Source organism: Quercus lobata, chromosome 3, assembly GCF_001633185.2.
Source record: "Quercus lobata isolate SW786 chromosome 3, ValleyOak3.0 Primary Assembly, whole genome shotgun sequence".
NCBI lineage: Eukaryota > Viridiplantae > Streptophyta > Magnoliopsida > Fagales > Fagaceae > Quercus > Quercus lobata.
This window is the reverse complement of record NC_044906.1, coordinates 66,767,484-66,785,268: the sequence shown is the minus strand read 5'-3', so window position 1 is coordinate 66,785,268 and position 17,785 is coordinate 66,767,484. Positions and strand designations below refer to the sequence as shown.

Genomic DNA, 17,785 nt, shown 5'->3' with positions numbered 1-17,785 from the left:
ACAGCCGTTAAGGACATCATTTAGAGATGGTAGGAACATTTAGTGAATATATTGGTGTCTGCAACTTCAGACAGTAACAGAAGATAACCTTTTATAACATCTATTTTAGGCAAGTTCTTTCTGTATGGGTAGTTTGTGACAATTGCTTCAAGATTCTTAGGATTGAAATCCTCTTTTCCAATCACTAGCATTTTCTTCCCTCTGAAAAGAAATAAGCAACCACAACTATCCAATAGGGGGAAAAACGAACATAAAGGGAATCTCTCCAAGGGGAAAAGGTAAAACAAGGATTAGTCAGGGATTTTACAAGATTTTTTCATCTTTGATATTTATTTTTATTATTAGTATCAGTATTATCACCAACTTTTCATTAATTTAATATTATTTTCACTTCTATTTTGATTTTCCTCTTACCTAGATAACTATAATATAAATGCTTCCAGCTTCATATTCTTCTTCTGTTAATGCTGGGTAGCACTTCGGCCATTTGTTGAAACTTCACCATCCTCTATATTCTGGACACTTAATGCACATAAAAAACTTACTTGTGGTTTTGGGTTGCCCTCTACAAAATGTTGATAATTTATAGAAGGCTGCGTGCTGTTTGAAACAATAGCAAAGAAATACAACAAACTAATAGGAAATGACTAATGACAACCAAATTATGTAAAGCAATATAAGTGCCAATATTCAATTCGTGGCCAGAAGAGAAACAGCATATCAATACCATTCATATCTATTTAATTACACAATTAACTACTTCAAGGGGTTGGAAACAAAGGGGGAAAAAACACTCGTTGTGTTTATCCAACTTATTCTAAACATCATATATTATAGATGGAACCACTTGTTTAAAGCAAGATTAACATAAATATTATTTTAATTTCTTGATAAAGCAAAAGCAGACTAAATGTTTCTCATATATGGCTCAAATATTGAGAAAATGTTGATACAAGAGAAAATCAAAATGGAAAACCATGTTAATGTCAATGACAATTAAATTCTCGATATCTATTCTTCTAACAAAAATCCCAGCCATGATAAGCTGAAACAATTAGCACAAGCTAACCTGAGAATGTATGCCTAATGAATACAATCTAAAAATCAGAAACGCTACTCCATCTCAGCACAGAGCTCAACGTCTCTACAAAAGAGAACTATGGTGCTTGTCCACCAAGTCTTGAAGGGATATAAGGGACCACCCTTCCTCAGTTTGAGCATATAACTTTTGATTTAGAGAATCAATTATCACACTCAAATTACCAAAGGCATAGATCTGGTGACCATCATGCCTCCAGCCTGGTTTAGGCTTGAATAGTAAGCCGTGTTCTTGGGCATGGGCTTCAATTACTTCCTTAACACTCATGGCAGTTTGTTGTGTTACTGCTTTCTGTTGAGCTCAAAATGACTTTGCTCAGGTACCCTATAATAGCCAATGTTCTCTTCCAACCCAGGTTGGACAACCTCCAAACCTTCAACAGCCTGATTCATCATCTCAAGACCACAACTAAGCTGATACCGGGTATTTTGATTTGCAAGAAGCTCCTTCGGAAGAAGTTCCTTCCAACCCAAATACCATCTTGTTATCTCCTCAAAGTTTGGGCTAGCTTGTAACCAATGATACGAGCCCTATAGCCACTTGGCAAGAAAGAACCTCTCCATCATATCAACCATAAGATGAATTGGTATATCAGAAGCCCACTTCATAACCCAATAAAACTCATCTAGTTTCTGGTTTGTTGGGTTTATTTCAAACTCCTGCAGAATAAGCTGCAACTTTGGAACTACAGATCTAACCATAAGGCGTTCCCAACTTGCTGAATCAAACACAGTCTTCCAAGGTGCCAATAGAGTATAAGCAGACGCATCACTTGGGTGCCAAGCAACAAGAACTTGACTCAACTTAACACCTTTCAATTTGTGCCCCAAATATTGTGCCCCAAATGTGGATTGGAACAGTTTTGCGTAACGGTTCCCAACAGCCCACTGCACTACTCAACTTCGGCATCACAATATTATCAAATATATAACTGAGGAACGAAGGAGGTAACAAATTTTCCCAGAAATCCAAAACCGTAGCATTGGCTCGGGGTCCCTAGCCTACCAAGTATTGATGATAGAAACTCTCACAGCTGGTAAAACAACATGGGATATCAACTGGGAATAAGGGGAAGCAGTAAACTCTTGATCACTCTCTAGTAAACTCTTCCACAATGTCACAGCCTCTAACCCGTGAAACGGGTTCTGAAGAGGATCCCATCCCTGAAACTCTCTAATAAACAAAGGCAAAGCATATGAGCAGGCAATGCAAGACAGGTTATACAACTCCTCAGGAAATCTACTCAACTCAATGAATTGCTCCGCGACCGCGAGCGAGTCCAATGTCGAATCCTCTTCCTCCCCCAATTGATCGGGCCCACTCAATATCTCTCCCATACTGTACAACTGCTTCCTCTGCCTCTCAGCCACAACTACCAACCTCTCCTTCTCCTCCTTCAACCTCTCCAATGTGGCTTCCTCGCTCCTCAAATCCCTATCAATTCCCTCCATTTCAAGCTCCACCGAGTCCACAACAAGCCTAACATTGTACTGAAGCTCCGGCATTGGAACTTCATTCTTCAAATTTGTCAGCAACCGAACCTCCGATCCTCTCATATCATACACCATCTGAACCACCACCGACGACTCCTTCTCCTCCTCTTCATCCTCCTCCTCCACCTCCTCCTTCTTCTTCTTCCTCTTCGTCGTCGTCGTCGTCGTCGACGACCACCACAACCGCTGCTTCTCCTTCACTCTCTCTACACCCTCACAGTCACTGCCCTACAAACCCTTCTTCTTCTTCTTATTCTCCTCTTCTGTCTCGTTAAAATCGTTGAACCCCATACCCATGTTCTTTGGGCGAAGTTTGGGCTCGATCGGAGTGAGAGTCCCTTGCGCATTCTTGCCAAAGTCCACCGCCTTTGTACCCCGTTTTCTACAACAACTTAATGCCAACCCCTTTGGCGTGCTTCTCAAACCCACCAAAACCACCACCGGCTTCATCGTCCTCTCTCGCTCTCTTACCCTTGCCAAATTTCAACATCTCCGTCTCCATCAACAAACTCAAACATAAACACTAAGCTTACACTGCATGCTATAATATATAAAATATGTAAAGTTTAAGTAAGTTGGTTAAGCCTTATCAAAAAAAGAAAGAAAAAAAAAATGCTTAGCAAAAATTTAGTGTGAAAGCATTTTTTGTTGCAGAATCTTACTTCTTCCTTTTTTTAATGAAATGATGAATGAAATTTCATCCAAAAAAAAAAAAAAGTTGAGATTCTGCAACAAAAAATGTAATCTTACGAAGCTATAAGAATTGAAATAGAGAATAACAGAAAGAAGACCAAAAAGCTACGAAGACTGAGAGAAAGAAAGAAAGAGAGAGAGAGAGAGAGAGAGAGCTTCTAGAATGTTTCTGTTATTACTGGAATGAATTGAATTGTAACTATACAGAGATCCTACGTATATACTAACGGAAGAAAAACTAATTTCCAAACTATGCACAAAGTAAGTACATCAGTTACAGTATAGCACGTGTATCTCCCACGTGTGAACATAAATAACTAATACAAACTAAACTATAGGTAGCATAGCTTCTTATGTCGTTTTATGCATTATATTGTCACTTGCTTCATTCTCCTTTACTCCACTAGCACTTCACTTCACTGTTGTAGCACCACTTCACTTGCAGCATCATTTGCTTCTTACTTCACTTTGATCTACTACTCTAACCTTGCTCTTAGTATCTTTACAGCCCCCTCAAGGTTAGCTTCAGGTCCATGAATATTGATTATGCTCATTTTGACAAGTAAAGAAAACAATTGTTGAGCATTAAGTGCCTTTGTCAATAAGTCTGCTAAATGTGTGTGAGTTGGAGTGTAAAATAACTTAATCACTCGATCTTGCACTTTGTCTCTAACCAAATGACAGCCTATCTCAATATGTTTTGTACGTTCATGGAACACAGGATTCTCCCCTATATATATGGCAGCTTGATTATCACAGAAAAGCAAGGTTGGTTGTGGATGATAGACCTCAAGATCCTTCAACAGTGCTAGCAACCAGGTTATCTCACATACTGTCATAGCCATTGCCTTATACTCTGCCTTTGCAGAAGATCTGGACATAATGGACTGCTTTTTAGACTTCCATGACACCAAAGAATCACCTAGAAAGATGTAATATCCAATTGTTGATCTTCTAGTATCCACATATGCTGCCTAATCTACATCAGTATATCCATTTAAACGGAAATCAGACCTTGAGGACAATAGAATTTGTAAGGTTGAATTTATTCAATTATTAGTTGGCTTTATTCCGTGTCAAATTTGCTTGAAACAAATGACAAGTATTACTTGAGGCAGCAATGGAAGTTATTGCAGAATTGGCTGAATGAACACCTTCACAGGAATCAGATGAGAAGGCATGAGTGTTGAGTAAAGAAATCAACTGTTGGCATTGGTCAGAATTAAATGGAAAATTGCCACCACTTAGCTGTGCTTCTCTAGTCTGAGATTGATCACCCTTAAGACTGATTTGATTTGCCATTGGAGCCTTGCCCTTCTGCTTATAACCTGGTGGAAAACCAACCAGTTTGTAACACTTCCCCTTGATATGACCAAGTTTGCCACAATAATTGCACATATTCCCAACATTGCCTTTGAAGTTCTTGCTAGAATTGCTTTCAAAACCAGAGCCATGAGTAAAGCTTTGATTTTTAACAGCAATAACAGTTGTTTCAACTAATGAGCCCAGATTGAAACCTAAGGATCTTTGTCTCTTTTCTTGAATCACTAAAGAGAAAGCCTTGTCTATAGAAGGAGTAGGTTCCATCATGAGAATCTGAGTATGCACTTGAGAATAAGCATCACTAAATCCATTAAGAAACTGCATTAGTGAATCTTGATGCTGAAGAGTCTTGATCTTATCATTCACACCACAAGTGCACTTGCCACAAGAACAACAAGGCAAAGGTCTAAAATTCAGCAATGGTTCCCACGAAGCTTGAAGCCTTGTGAAATAAGAGGTGAATGTTGAATCACCTTGCATCACAGTAGAAATTTGCTTCTGTAGCTGTGAAATTCGTGGTCCATTAGCCTGAGAGAAACGATTCTTGAGTGCATTCCAAACCTCAAGAGCTTTGTTCCTATAGATCACACTAGCAGTGATATGAGGCGAGACACAATTCAAGATCCAAGAAGAAATCATTGAATTGCACTTAGACCATGCTTGCTTCTCTAGAGGAGTAACTGCCATTGAAGTAGTAATTGATCCATCAACAAAACCGAGTTTGCTTTTGGCATCCAAAGCCATCTTCATAGCACAAGCCCAGGTAGGATAATTATCCTCTATTAATGGTTTTGAAACCAAGATCGCATCAGGTGATTCACCGTGATGTAAAAAGAACAAGCTACGAGGATCCTGCAATGGTGAAAGCTAACGCTGTGAGGTTGAAGATGAAGTTTGTTGAGAATTGGACGCCATTGAAAGCGATTCAAGCTCTGATACCATGTAAGAATTGAAAACAGAGAATAACATAAAGAAGAACAAAGAGCTACAAAGACTGAGAGAAAGAAAGAGAGAGAGAGAGGGAGAGCTTCTAGAATGTTTCTGTTATTACTGGAATGAATTGAATTGTAACTGTACAGAGATCCTGCATATATACTAACAGAAGAAAAACTAATTTCCAAACTATGCGCAAAGTAAGTACATTAGTTACAGTATAGCACATGTATCTCCCATGTGTGAACATAAATAACTAATACAAACTAAACTATAGGTAGCATAGCTTCTTATGTCATTTTATGCATTATATTGTCACTTCTTCTTTACTCCACTAGCACTTCACTTCACTGTTGCAGCACCACTTCACTTGCAGCATCATTTGCTTCGTACTTCACTTTGATCTACTGCTCTAACCTTGCTCTTAGTATCTTTACAGAAGCCATGCTATTATGATAAAAATAATTTCCCCCTTTTTCACATTAAAAAGTTTGAATAATTCGCTTAGCAAGATTGCGACCACAATCAGCGGCAATTGGCCATTTTCCATGGGCTGTCCTCAAATCAATCTTTGAAAGCATTAACAACGCGTTTGTGATGTTTCGCAATATATGTATAAACTCTCCCATCCAAAAAATATGTCAATCATTTTTTTTTTCAATTTTTTATTAAAATATAAAAAAATATTGAAAAATATATCACAGTTATTAAAACTAACAACAAAAAGCTAGAATCTAGATTGGTGAGGCTTTGATCTTGTAAAATTAATAATTGATACCTATTGAACTTCATAAAGGTGACAAGTCATAATTAGTGGACAATAAGATTTAATATGAACATATTGTTAGTTTGTTACTACCACTTTTATTCTCCATAAATATTAATTACCCTAGAAAAAATTCCGCACAACTAACATAATTTTTCCATGTGAGTTTGAGTAAGCAAAGTGAAAAGTGAAAAGAGAGATTATAAGTATTTTAGAAGGTTGTGTACAGCTGAGGCAGTACGGCCAATTGCCGGGACTCCAGGACAAGAGAGAATATATTACTCCGTTTGTTTCAATATATACCATTAATGTTTAGTAGTATCCTATGAAAATGGATTAGAAGAAAACTATCTCTTAAGTTTTAACTTTCTTGACTATCAAAAAAAAAAAGTTTTAACTTTCTTTATTTAGATTGACATAAAATAAAATTGTTTTATGTTAAAATTTTCTAAAAAACAATTGCCTATCTCATGCAAAACTAAATAAGAAAAACAAAAAACTAAATAAGGAAAGTTAAAAGATAATTTTCTAATTCATTTTAAAATTGCTACTAAACATAAGAAAATAAGATAGTTTTCAAAAATTATTAATATCGAAAAGAATAATAATTTATAGTAAAATAATAATGTTAAAAATAATATAATAATATATACCACAAAAATTTATAGAACTTGTGGGCTATGTAAATGCTACACATAAAAAATAAAAAAACTTTTTTTCATGCCTTCAATAACGTCACAAACCAAGGGCCCAAAAAAAAAAAACGTTTATTATTGTTTATATATAGTGAAATGAATTTTAAGGCTAGATTAAACTTTAAGGTTAAAAAAAAAAAAAAAATTGTATAGTTTATAGCTAAATGAATTTTAAGGCTAGATCAAACTTCAAATGTTAATCAAAAAAAAAAAAAAAAAAAAACTTCAAATGTTAAAATCCAAAGTAGAGTTTTTTTATGGTTATGCCAAAATTCTTAAAAGTTTAGTGATATTGTCTTAAGAGAATTCGAATTTAAATTTTCCTCCTTTATTTAATAAAATAAAAAAAGTAATAGAAAAGAAGAAGATCATAGAAAGAAAGAAAGAAAATTCTTTACAGCAGCAAAATCAAAATTGTAGTGTTCCACTTCCTTCACCCAACCTTGACGTCGACATCGAAATACGTGATCAAGGCTAAACCTTATCTCTTACTACTCTCTTGTTTTGTTTTATCATTTGCTTTGTTTTTGTTTTTTATATTGTATTTTTGGGTGATAAAATCATAAAACGGCACGCTAGAGGGCCACACCTTATCTTAAATAAAAATAATAAAATAAAAAAGAGAGTAAATTTATCATTTAATACAAAATACATTTTTACTTCAAAGATTTAGATCATGCGAAGGGTAAAAAAACCATTATTAGAATAAATAAATGATCTAAAAAATATTAAAATAAAAAAGTTAAAAACATCTGTTTAAAAGTTATTTTTAAACACATTTTATGCATAGAAAAATAAAAAAGTAAATAAATATTTTGATACTTTTTTTTATATTTTCCGTATAAATGAATTAAATATTTCTTAAAATTTTTTATTAACAAATACTTTAAAAGTACCCATTAACCTTACCCCAAATTTTATAATAAAAAATGTTCAAGACTTTACTACAAGTCAACAACACCCAGGATTAGAATTTGGAACCTGCAATTAAAGTTAAATTAGAGCTCTGGGATAATCAACCTTAGAGTTTATCTTCTCAAAAAAAAAAAAAAAAAAATACCCTTAGAAGTTAGAACCTGCAATTAAGTTGAATTAGAACTCTGGGATAATCAACCTTAAAAATGGTCACTACAAAGTACAAACCATGTCCTAATGTTGCAAACAGCAAATGTTAATCATTGACCCATAGGATCCCCGCCGACTTGCACAAATTAAATCACTTTTTAATGACAGATTTCTGTTCTACTTTTGTTTTTTGGATGAATTTTTCTGTTCTACGTAATGAAAGAGAAAGAAATTTAATTAGGCTTATGACTAAAAACAGTCCCTCACACAAAAACTCTAGTTATGTATGTACACCTTGCATATCTACAAATTGACATATGATCTTACACACTACCTGATGCACACAAGTCACAATTTTGGGTGCAATAACTTGTGTTTACTAGTCATTTCTTGAATGTTCGTTAGTCTTCTCATGTTTTCTAAGAGACTGCATACTCTGTTTCTGGTGTATAAACCATCTCTTTCGTAGCAAATGGATCCCACATATATGTGGGACATAATTTTTCGTTTTCTTGAATGGTCTAGATCCTGTTACTGTATGTCAATGTCAACCTCAAATAGCTTGTCGTGTTCAGCTTTGAGTCTAACATAGAAAGGTGCTACGCGAACATCCCAGAATCCTAACAGTAAGTCCTAGAATAGCTTGAGAGGAAAGGCGGGAGTGGGTTTGAGTTGAGTATAGTTTAAGGGTCTGTTTGATTTGGTGGATTTTAGAAGGATGGAAAAATGAGAAGAGAAAAATAGAAAGAATATGATTTTTGAAGATGTTTGGTTGGAGAGATGGAAAGAGGAAAAACTAGTAGAACCTGAGGTTGCGTATGGTTCGATGTAAACTGAATTCCGAGTGTAAAATGAATGCAGGGGAAAATAAATTTCCGTAAGGAAAATGAAATCCGGGTGTTTGGTTATGCAATGAAAAATAGTCCGGAAAACAATTTTCGGTGTTTGATAACATTCTGAAAATGCTATTTTCCTACAAATGCTTCATATTTTCTCAGTCATTTTCTCAGCTTCCAAACAAATTTTATAACAGAAAATTTCATTTAACATAACAAAAAATCAAAATAAAATCATTTATTCACAATATATACATAATATACTCGGTGAGAGGAGGAAGAAAGAGTGAGAGATAGATCGAGAAAGAGAGAGATTGGTATCAACGGAGGACGGTGGCAGCTAGATCGGGTGGGTGTGGATTGGGCAAGGTGGGTGTGGGTTTGCCAAAATGGGGATTGGGTTATGTGGGTAGATGGGTAGCTTAGATGTGGATCGGAGCTCATGGAGGAGGGCTTGGGTGATGGCAGTGGTGGATCAGAGACAGAAGCGGTGGAGCATGGCGGTGAGGTTGAGTGGGTGCGATCTCGTCGGTGCTAGGGTGCGAGCTCGCCGGTGCTAGGGTGCGATCTCGGTGTGAACAAGCCGATGCTGGGGTGTGATCTCGATGGTGCGGCGTGATTTGGGCAGAGGGGGTGACGGTGGGGGCGGCACGATCTGGGCTGGCCTTGGCTTGGCTGGACGACCGGAGCTTGGCGTCGGACTGAGTGTGGAGTTAAGGTTGGTTTATGGGCTGGAGCTGAAATGAGGTTGGTGCGTGTGTGAGAGGAGTGTGTGAGGAGTGAGTAATTCTGGAAAGCATTTGAAGGTAAAATGGGAACGGAAATGATTTTACGGGGTTGGCAAGGATTTTTTCGATCAAACTGAATTCTATTTTCAGTTTGACTTTATTTTCAGGTAGTGCTAAACATGGACCCAGGTGTAAAATATTTTCCGAAAATCATTTACACCCAAAACAAACACAGCCTGAGTCTACCAATATGCTTTCTATCCAAATTGGGAAGAAAATTAAAAAGAAAACATGAAATTATTTTTCCGTGCCAATGAAAACCAAAATACCCATGTGAAATGTACACATGGGTTTGGTCATTTTCCTTTTTTTCTCATTTTCTTTTTCTTTGGTTTTATTCTTATTTCTTCTTTAATTTGATTTTTGTCTTTTTCTACTATTCCATCACTCAACCAAACACAAATGAGAAAAATTAAAATATTTTCTATCCTCCTACTTTTTAAAATTTATACAAATCACATGAGTGGTACACCCCACATGTGAGCTCATGCTTATATGCTACGGGTGGGAGGCGTCTCTCCCCGATGTGGGACTAAACAAATCTGTGAGGGTGGCATTGGCTCTGCGCCCATTCCCAAAGCGAACAATACCTTCTAGTGGAGAGGTTCGTCCCTCCACAGCTCACAAGCCACAACTCACAAGGAGCTTACCTGGTCTGTTGGTCACGGTGTCAGCCATAATGCTTAAAATGGGGGGAGGTCTCAGGTTCAACACCTAATAACTCCTTTATCATATTTTTTTTTTCAAATTAAATACAATCAATTGACCCGATTGAACCGACCCATAGTTCGGTCGGTTTTTCAAGTTGAACCTCGGTTCACACGGTTCCCTCAAATCTATTAAAAGTTAGGTTCTTGCATATAAAAAACTGGTTTCATAATTGGTTCACGGTTAACCTAGTCGGATCTGCCAGTCTAGTTCAAGTTTAAAAACCATGAACTAGACTGGTAAATTATTATTATTATTTTTTTTTAAAGTTTTGACTTCATTTTTTAAGATCGAGCTTTTAATTTTTATGATTTTTATCAAAAAAAACTAGGGCTTAGTTTCAATTTAATAGGCCTATCTGATCAAGTTTTTAAAATCATACCTATAATCTTCTAAAATACCCTTTTGCTTAAGTGTTTCTCTATATTTAAGAAAACAATGTTCATTCCTCTCAAATACTTAATTTATTCTTTTTTTGTGTTTAGGTAATTGAAATAAAGAAAAGTTAATGTTTTGAAAAGTGATAAAAATAATAAAAATAAATAAATAATATTTTAATAAAATAGAGTATTGGATAGAGAATTATTAAGGTATTTTGAAAAGTGGTTAGCTAATTTTTTTAAAAATAGATTTTTTATATTTTTACTTGTGTGGAAGGGCATTAATTGTTTTTCCTTACTATTTACTTGCTCATTCAACATTCACATTAATTATTTTTCTTTATTTTTCTCTTTAGGTGCTCTTTTATTTGAAAATGCATTAACAGTTTTTCCTTATATGGAAGCTCATTCACATTAATTATCATTTCTTTTTCCGTCTTTATATACCTTTTATTTGGAAGGGCATGGGCAGTTTATCTTTTTTATTTCTTTTTTCTTTTTTGAATAAAAAAATGGGGTCTTTGATGTGGACTCATCAACCCCATGTCACGACTCGCGTGACGACAACGAGTAATACCACGTGTATCGTCGGACTTTGATGAGATCACTCACTTAGCAAGTCAAGCGATACAAGGACTCTTACACAGTTTATCCTTATTTATTAGAAGCTCATTCAATATTCACATTAATTATCTTTATGTGTCAAAACATTCCTAAAATGAATTGTTAACCATTGCCCTAAGGGTACTCGTTAGCATGACCCAAAATTTTAATACCACTTAGAGCATTTGTTAATAGACAATTTTAGAAAAGTTTTAATACCACTTTCATGGAAAATATAAAAATTTGTGAAAAAAACAATTACTTTTTTCTTTTCCCACAAAAAAGTTTCTAAAAATAATTGCTAAACTAATGCTCTTAGGGTATTTGTTAATTTTTCTCATTTCGAAAAAATAGAGCATCGTAACTCGTAAGGAGGAACAAAGGAAAAATAAAAAATAAAAAATTTTGAGAATAAGGAAAAATAAAATTAATGTGAATGCTGAATGAACAAGTAAATAGTAAAGAAAAATAATTAAGGATCATGTTAACAGATGCCCTTAAAACAATTGTTAATAAACTATAATAGGCAATTTTTTACACCATTTTCATAGCATAGAAAATATAGAGAATTGTCAAAAATATTTATTGTTTTATCATTCTCCAAATAAAATGTTTCTAAAAATAATTGCTAAACCAAATAATTAATGCTAAGAGCATTGGTTAACATTTCCCAATAATTAATGCCCTTCCACAATAATTTCCAAATAATTAGGCAAGAGGAAAAAAGGAAAATTAATTAATGTGAATGCAAAATGAGCAAGTAAATAGTAAGGAAAAACAATTAATGCCCTTCCACAATAATTTCCATGTGGCACAGTGGCAGCATTCATATGAACAAATCTATATCTATATCTATATATTACTAAAAGCCGAAGCGTAGCGTTTAATGCTGTTGCTCTCACGTGACGCCACATCAGCTGCCACATCATTCTTTTTTTTCTTTTCTTTTTTAAAATATAATTTGTCCTACAATTTTAAAATGGTTTTTACAATTTTTAGCCCTATAAATGCAGTTCACTACTTATTTATTTACTTCCATTACCACCCTATAATAAATGCAGCCCACTACTTATTTATTTACTTCCACTATCACCCTATAATAAATCTATATAATTAATCTAGCTCACCTCTTATTTATTTAGTTCCACTATCAAACCCAACCCAAAGCATTTTCAATTCAGTTTTAGGGTTTTGTGTAAGCCTTTTTAGCTTAAAAAAAAAAAAACAAAACAAAACGTTGTAGCCTTTCAAGCTTTAGGGGGTTTTTTTTTTCCAATTTTCTTATAATTGTTTTTAACATTTATTTTTTTTTAATATTTACACTACTCCAACCTTTCTCTCTCCCTTACCATTTCATCTCTCCACTACTTCTTCAATCTTTCTCCCTCCCTTACCTTTTCATCTCCCAACTACCCTCTACATTAATATCATTCTTCCTCTTTCCTTTCATCTTCCTTTATTTTTGTCTTTTCTTATTCACACCCTCTTACTATAAATTTGTCACTATCTCTTCTATTCTATGCATAGTTTTTCCTCACAAAAAAAAAAAAAAAGGTTCCCTCTCTCTCTCTAAATTTTTTGGTGGATTTTTTTTCTTGCATTTCTACTTTACGTTGATAATTTTTTATATTCTTTAAAACTCTATTTTGGGTTAATACGATTTAGTTTTGTTTTTAAATTTTTTTTTTTTCTTTTTGATTGTTAAATGTTATCCTATTGCATTCTAAAAAATTAAATATAGCATATAAAAATATAATATTATTCTATTACAAAGCACGATTTGGATAATTTGGTATCTATTCTGTTACATAGCATGATTTTTTATAGTGCTCAATGTAGATGTTAAACTATGAGACTTTACTAATTTTTGTTTATTTTCTAATCCTTTGTGGTGTACAAAGTACTCTTAATAGTTATATTAGAAGTACTCTATAATACCATTTATTTAAAGAAAAGTAAAGGTTAGCCAAACGAAAATAATTGGTAGGTGACAAATTTTAACTTTTGCAATTTTATTTTTATTATTATTATTTTATAAAAATGCATGTATAGAAATTTAATTCTTAGATTTTGCTAATAATTGTTTATTTGATAATATGTTTTGGGCGGCCGAAACTATAATTTCTACAAAGAAAATAACCTTAATAGATTATCAAAAATAAAATTTTATCCTAATATTGGTTCAATTAATCATTGTTAAGTTTTTTTTTTTTTTTTGTTTTGGATTGTTCCTATATTACATTTATGATTTTTCCTATAATAAATAAAAATATAATTACGAAATACATTACTTATTATTAGATTAGTTTAAATTGTAAAAAAAAAAAAAAATTAATAAAACCACCATAAAAATAATTATCACGCGCAACGCGTGGGTTCGCGGCTAGTTTCAATAAAAGTCCAAAACTTCGGTTTTGATATATGATAAGAAGCATAGATAAGATTCAAATCCTCCTCTCCTAGATATTGAATTATTCATATAAAATTAAATTAAATTATTTATAAAAGAGAGAAATGTTAATGGATGGCCTAAAGGTATTGGTTTTTAGAAATTATTTTAAGGAGTTTTTTATGGGAAAAGAACAAAAGCAATTAATTGTTTTGACAATTTTTTATATTTCTTAGAAAAGTGATATCAAAACTTTTCTAAAATGATTTATTAACAATATTCTTACTTGCACCCGTTAATAAGACTTTTTATAAAAAGGATCATGATTTATTAACAATCTATTTTAGGAAAGTTTTGACACAACTTTTATGAGAAATGGAAAAAGCTATCAAAACATTAATTACTTTTTTTTTTCTTATAAAAACTTTCTTTAAATGGATTATAAACCATTGATCTAAGGGCATCATCCGTTAGCATTTCTCTTATTGAAAAAACGAAAGTATAGATAAGATGTTAGCTAATTAATTATTGGGTAAAATGAGTTATTCTCTGATCTCAACATTTACCACGACCATCTTATGTGGTAAATTAATTGTAATTACACTTTTACATGAATCCATCACATTTTTTCTGCCACCCTTAATTTGCCAAAAGTTTGTGGTCCTAGTATTTTAGGATAAAATTTACTGTAAAACAAGTTTCACTAGCCTATAAATAAGGATCGTTGAGGAGAAACAACAATAACATAAAGAAATGGAGGAAACAGAGTATAGAGGTCACGTTGTGGTGCTCCCATATCCAAGCCAGGGTCACATTAACCCTCTCCTCCAATTTGCAAAACGTTTAGCCTCAAAAGGGGTCAAGGCCACAATAGCTACAACTCGTTATACTCTCAAGTCCATTTGTACAGCAAACGTTGGTGTTGAGCCCATCTCCGATGGGTTTGATGAGAATGGCTTTGCACAAGCAAAAGAAGTGGACTTGTTCCTGAAGTCATTCAAGGCCAATGGCTCAAGAACTCTATCTGAACTCATCCAAAAGTTTCAAGACTCTAGTTCTCCTGTGAGTTGTGTTGTGTATGATTCATTTTTGCCATGGGCTCTTGATGTTGCTAAGCAACATGGCATTTACGGAGCACCATTCTTTACCAATTCAGCCACTGTAACCCACATATTCTGTCTCATACACCATGGCAAACTTTCGTTGCCATTGAAGCTTGAAACTACACCACTACTCATTCCTGGCCTACCTCCATTGAACTCCCCTGACCTACCAAGTTTTCTTAAGTTGCCAGAAAGTTATCCAGCGTACTTGGCAATGAAATTAAGTCAGTTTTCCAACTTGGACATGGCTGATTGGATATTTAGTAACACTTTCGAAGAATTAGAAGCCGAGGTATGTGACCAACATCACCATTATCAATTATCATGTTAACTTACTGATATTTTACCATCAAACCATCAAGTTATTGTAGTCATTCTTCTCACTAGCATAGAAGCAGCGTGAAAAAATAGAATTTTACAGTATATACTTCTTTTTTATTTGTACACAAGCTTTTTTGTTTTCATAGAAACAATAAAAAGGGGTTCTAACAAGTTAATATTGTATATTGTCTTATTTAATATATATTTAGAATATTAGCGGTATTAGGTAAGTATTTACCTACCCAAAAAAAAATTGTGTACCATAAAATGACCTTTTCTTTTTCTTATTATATGCTTACTAAAACAAAAATATTTCGTGTTTTATGTTTGAGTAGGAAGCGAGAAGCATATCAAAGCTCTGGCCAGCAAAGTTGATCGGACCAATGGTCCCAGCGGCTTACTTGGATGGTAGGATTGAAGATGACAAAGGATATGGAGCAAGTCTGTGGGAGCCTCTTAGTGATGATTACGTCAAATGGCTAGAAACAAAGTCACCTAAGTCAGTAGTGTATGTCTCTTTTGGAAGCATGGTCTCCTTGACATTCGAAGAAATGGAAGAAATTGCATGGGGTTTGAAGGAGAGTGGCTTGCATTTCCTGTGGGTTGTAAAAGAATCTGACCAAGATAAATTGCCTGATGGGTTTATGGACTCAACAAAAGAAAAGGGTTTGATTGTGACATGGTGCAACCAACTAGAAATGCTGGAAAACCAAGCCATTGGTTGCTTTGTAACACACTGTGGGTGGAACTCAACACTAGAAGGGTTGAGCCTTGGGGTACCTATGGTGGGAGTGCCAAAGTGGGCTGACCAATTGACAGATGCAAAGTTTGTGGAGGAGATTTGGGGTGTGGGGCTAAGAGCCAAGGAGGATGATAAGGGAGTTGTGAGAAAAGAAGAGCTTGTAATGTGTTTGAAGGAAGTGACGGAAGGAGAGAGGAGCCAGCAGATTAAGAAGAATGCTAGTAAATGGAGGGAGTTGGCCAAGAAAGCAGTCAGTGAAGGAGGGAGCTCTGACAAGAATATCAATGAATTTGTTCAGCATTTGGTACAAAAGGATAGGCAATGAACTTTTCTAATAGTCACCATTTGGTGTAGTTTAGATTGACCTTCCTAGCAATTATGCAATTGTGTTTTATTGTGTGTAAGTGAGGAGAATGTATCTCATGCATTTGATAAATGTATCGTCTCTCATAATATGAGAATCTAGTATAACTATAAGATTCAAATGCTATGAAAAAACTAATACATAAGTCGAATGCATAAAATAAATTATTAGTGTTTGTGTGTGTATGGTCATGTGAATTTGTTTTAGGTCAATGTGTGACTTGTTTTCCCTGTCCTGTCATTGTTTTGGTAGATTCGTTTCATTGGAATGTATTTAAATGGGAATTCTTTCATATTGTCCCTGTTTTAGCTAATGAAGAATTACCAATGATGTTCTTTTTTCCCCGTACATGCTTTAATTTTTTCATTTTTGCATAAAAGTTTTTCTTTTCTTTTTCTGAAAGTATCCAGCCCAGATGCTAATTTAGTTCCCTGGATCAGCTATCATTAATGATCACTCAAAGAAAGTCACTTAAAAATTCATTTGAAACAATAATAAACCATGGTCAAATTTTCCGGAAGTTAGGGACAGCTATTGAGACTATAAGTGTAGAACGTGATACACAATTACAAGGGGCGGCAACCTCTCTCTTTCCAAAAGTTATCAATCAGCAATAATAAAGGGATATAAGTTTACATTCAGAACATTAGAAAGCGTGTGGATGAGTTTATTTTACCGACATTTATAATTTAAAAGATTAACTGTTTAAATGTACAGTCGTACTTTTTTTTTTTTTACCGACATGTCTTTCTTATTGATGTGTTAACATTCTCATCTAAATATGACCAAATCATCTCAACCAATTTTTTCTTGTCTTTTCATCAATAATGGTAACCCATATCTTTAAGGTGTTTTACTCATTTTGAGTTTTATATTTTCATGCATTTCCATTTATTTATCTTAACATTCTCATTTCAGCTATACTTATTTTATTAGTATTTTACTTCCTAACAATCTAACAAACCATAGAGCATAGTTGGTCTTATAACAATTTTATAAAATTTTACATTTTACTCAATAAATATTCTATGATTACGCAATACTCTTGATACGCTTCTCTACTTCATCCACCTTACTTTTATTCTATGATTCACATTCTCTTTGATCTCTTCATCTTTATGAATTATTAATCTAGGATATCGAAAGCTATCATTCTTATGTATCTCTTGATTATTCAGTCTCATAGCCTTTTCATCTTTGTTTCGACATTTACCAAACTTTCATTTCATGTACTTTGTTCTAGTCCTACATAGTCAAAAAGCCTTTAGATTCTAGAGTTTCTCTCCAAATTTCTAACTTAGAATTAACTCTACTTTTAAATTCATCTACTAAAACTATATTATTTGTAAATAGCATTAACCAAGGTACTTTCTCTTAAATTGATTTAGTGAGCTCATCATTACTCTTGCAAAAAAATATAGACATAATGATGATCCTTGATGCAAACATATAATTATAGGAAACTCACTTGTAATGTCTCCACT

The 17,785-nt window shown here is 34.0% G+C and overlaps 1 protein-coding gene and 1 pseudogene across 1 annotated transcript; one reads left to right on the top strand and one right to left on the bottom strand.

Moving 5' to 3' along the window:
- Nucleotides 1–981: 981 nt before the first annotated feature.
- Nucleotides 982–3,159, bottom strand: LOC115982333 (annotated as a pseudogene).
- Nucleotides 3,160–14,451: 11,292 nt separating this feature from the next.
- On the top strand, nucleotides 14,452–16,476 carry LOC115979677 (UDP-glycosyltransferase 74B1-like). The gene is made up of 2 exons (XM_031101740.1): nucleotides 14,452–15,166; nucleotides 15,531–16,476. The coding sequence occupies exons 1-2, from the start codon at nucleotides 14,525–14,527 to the stop codon at nucleotides 16,260–16,262; spliced, it is 1,374 nt and encodes a 457-aa protein (XP_030957600.1). The 5' UTR covers nucleotides 14,452–14,524; the 3' UTR covers nucleotides 16,263–16,476.
- The last annotated feature ends 1,309 nt before the right edge of the window (nucleotides 16,477–17,785 follow it).

Excerpts from the sequence above, each read along its gene's own strand:
- LOC115979677 (XM_031101740.1), top strand. The coding sequence starts at position 14,525 with ATGGAGGAAACAGAGTATAGAGGTCACGTTGTGGTGCTCCCATATCCA. Across the intron at positions 15,167-15,530 it reads TCGAAGAATTAGAAGCCGAG|GAAGCGAGAAGCATATCAAA; the intron begins GTATGTGACCAA and ends ATGTTTGAGTAG.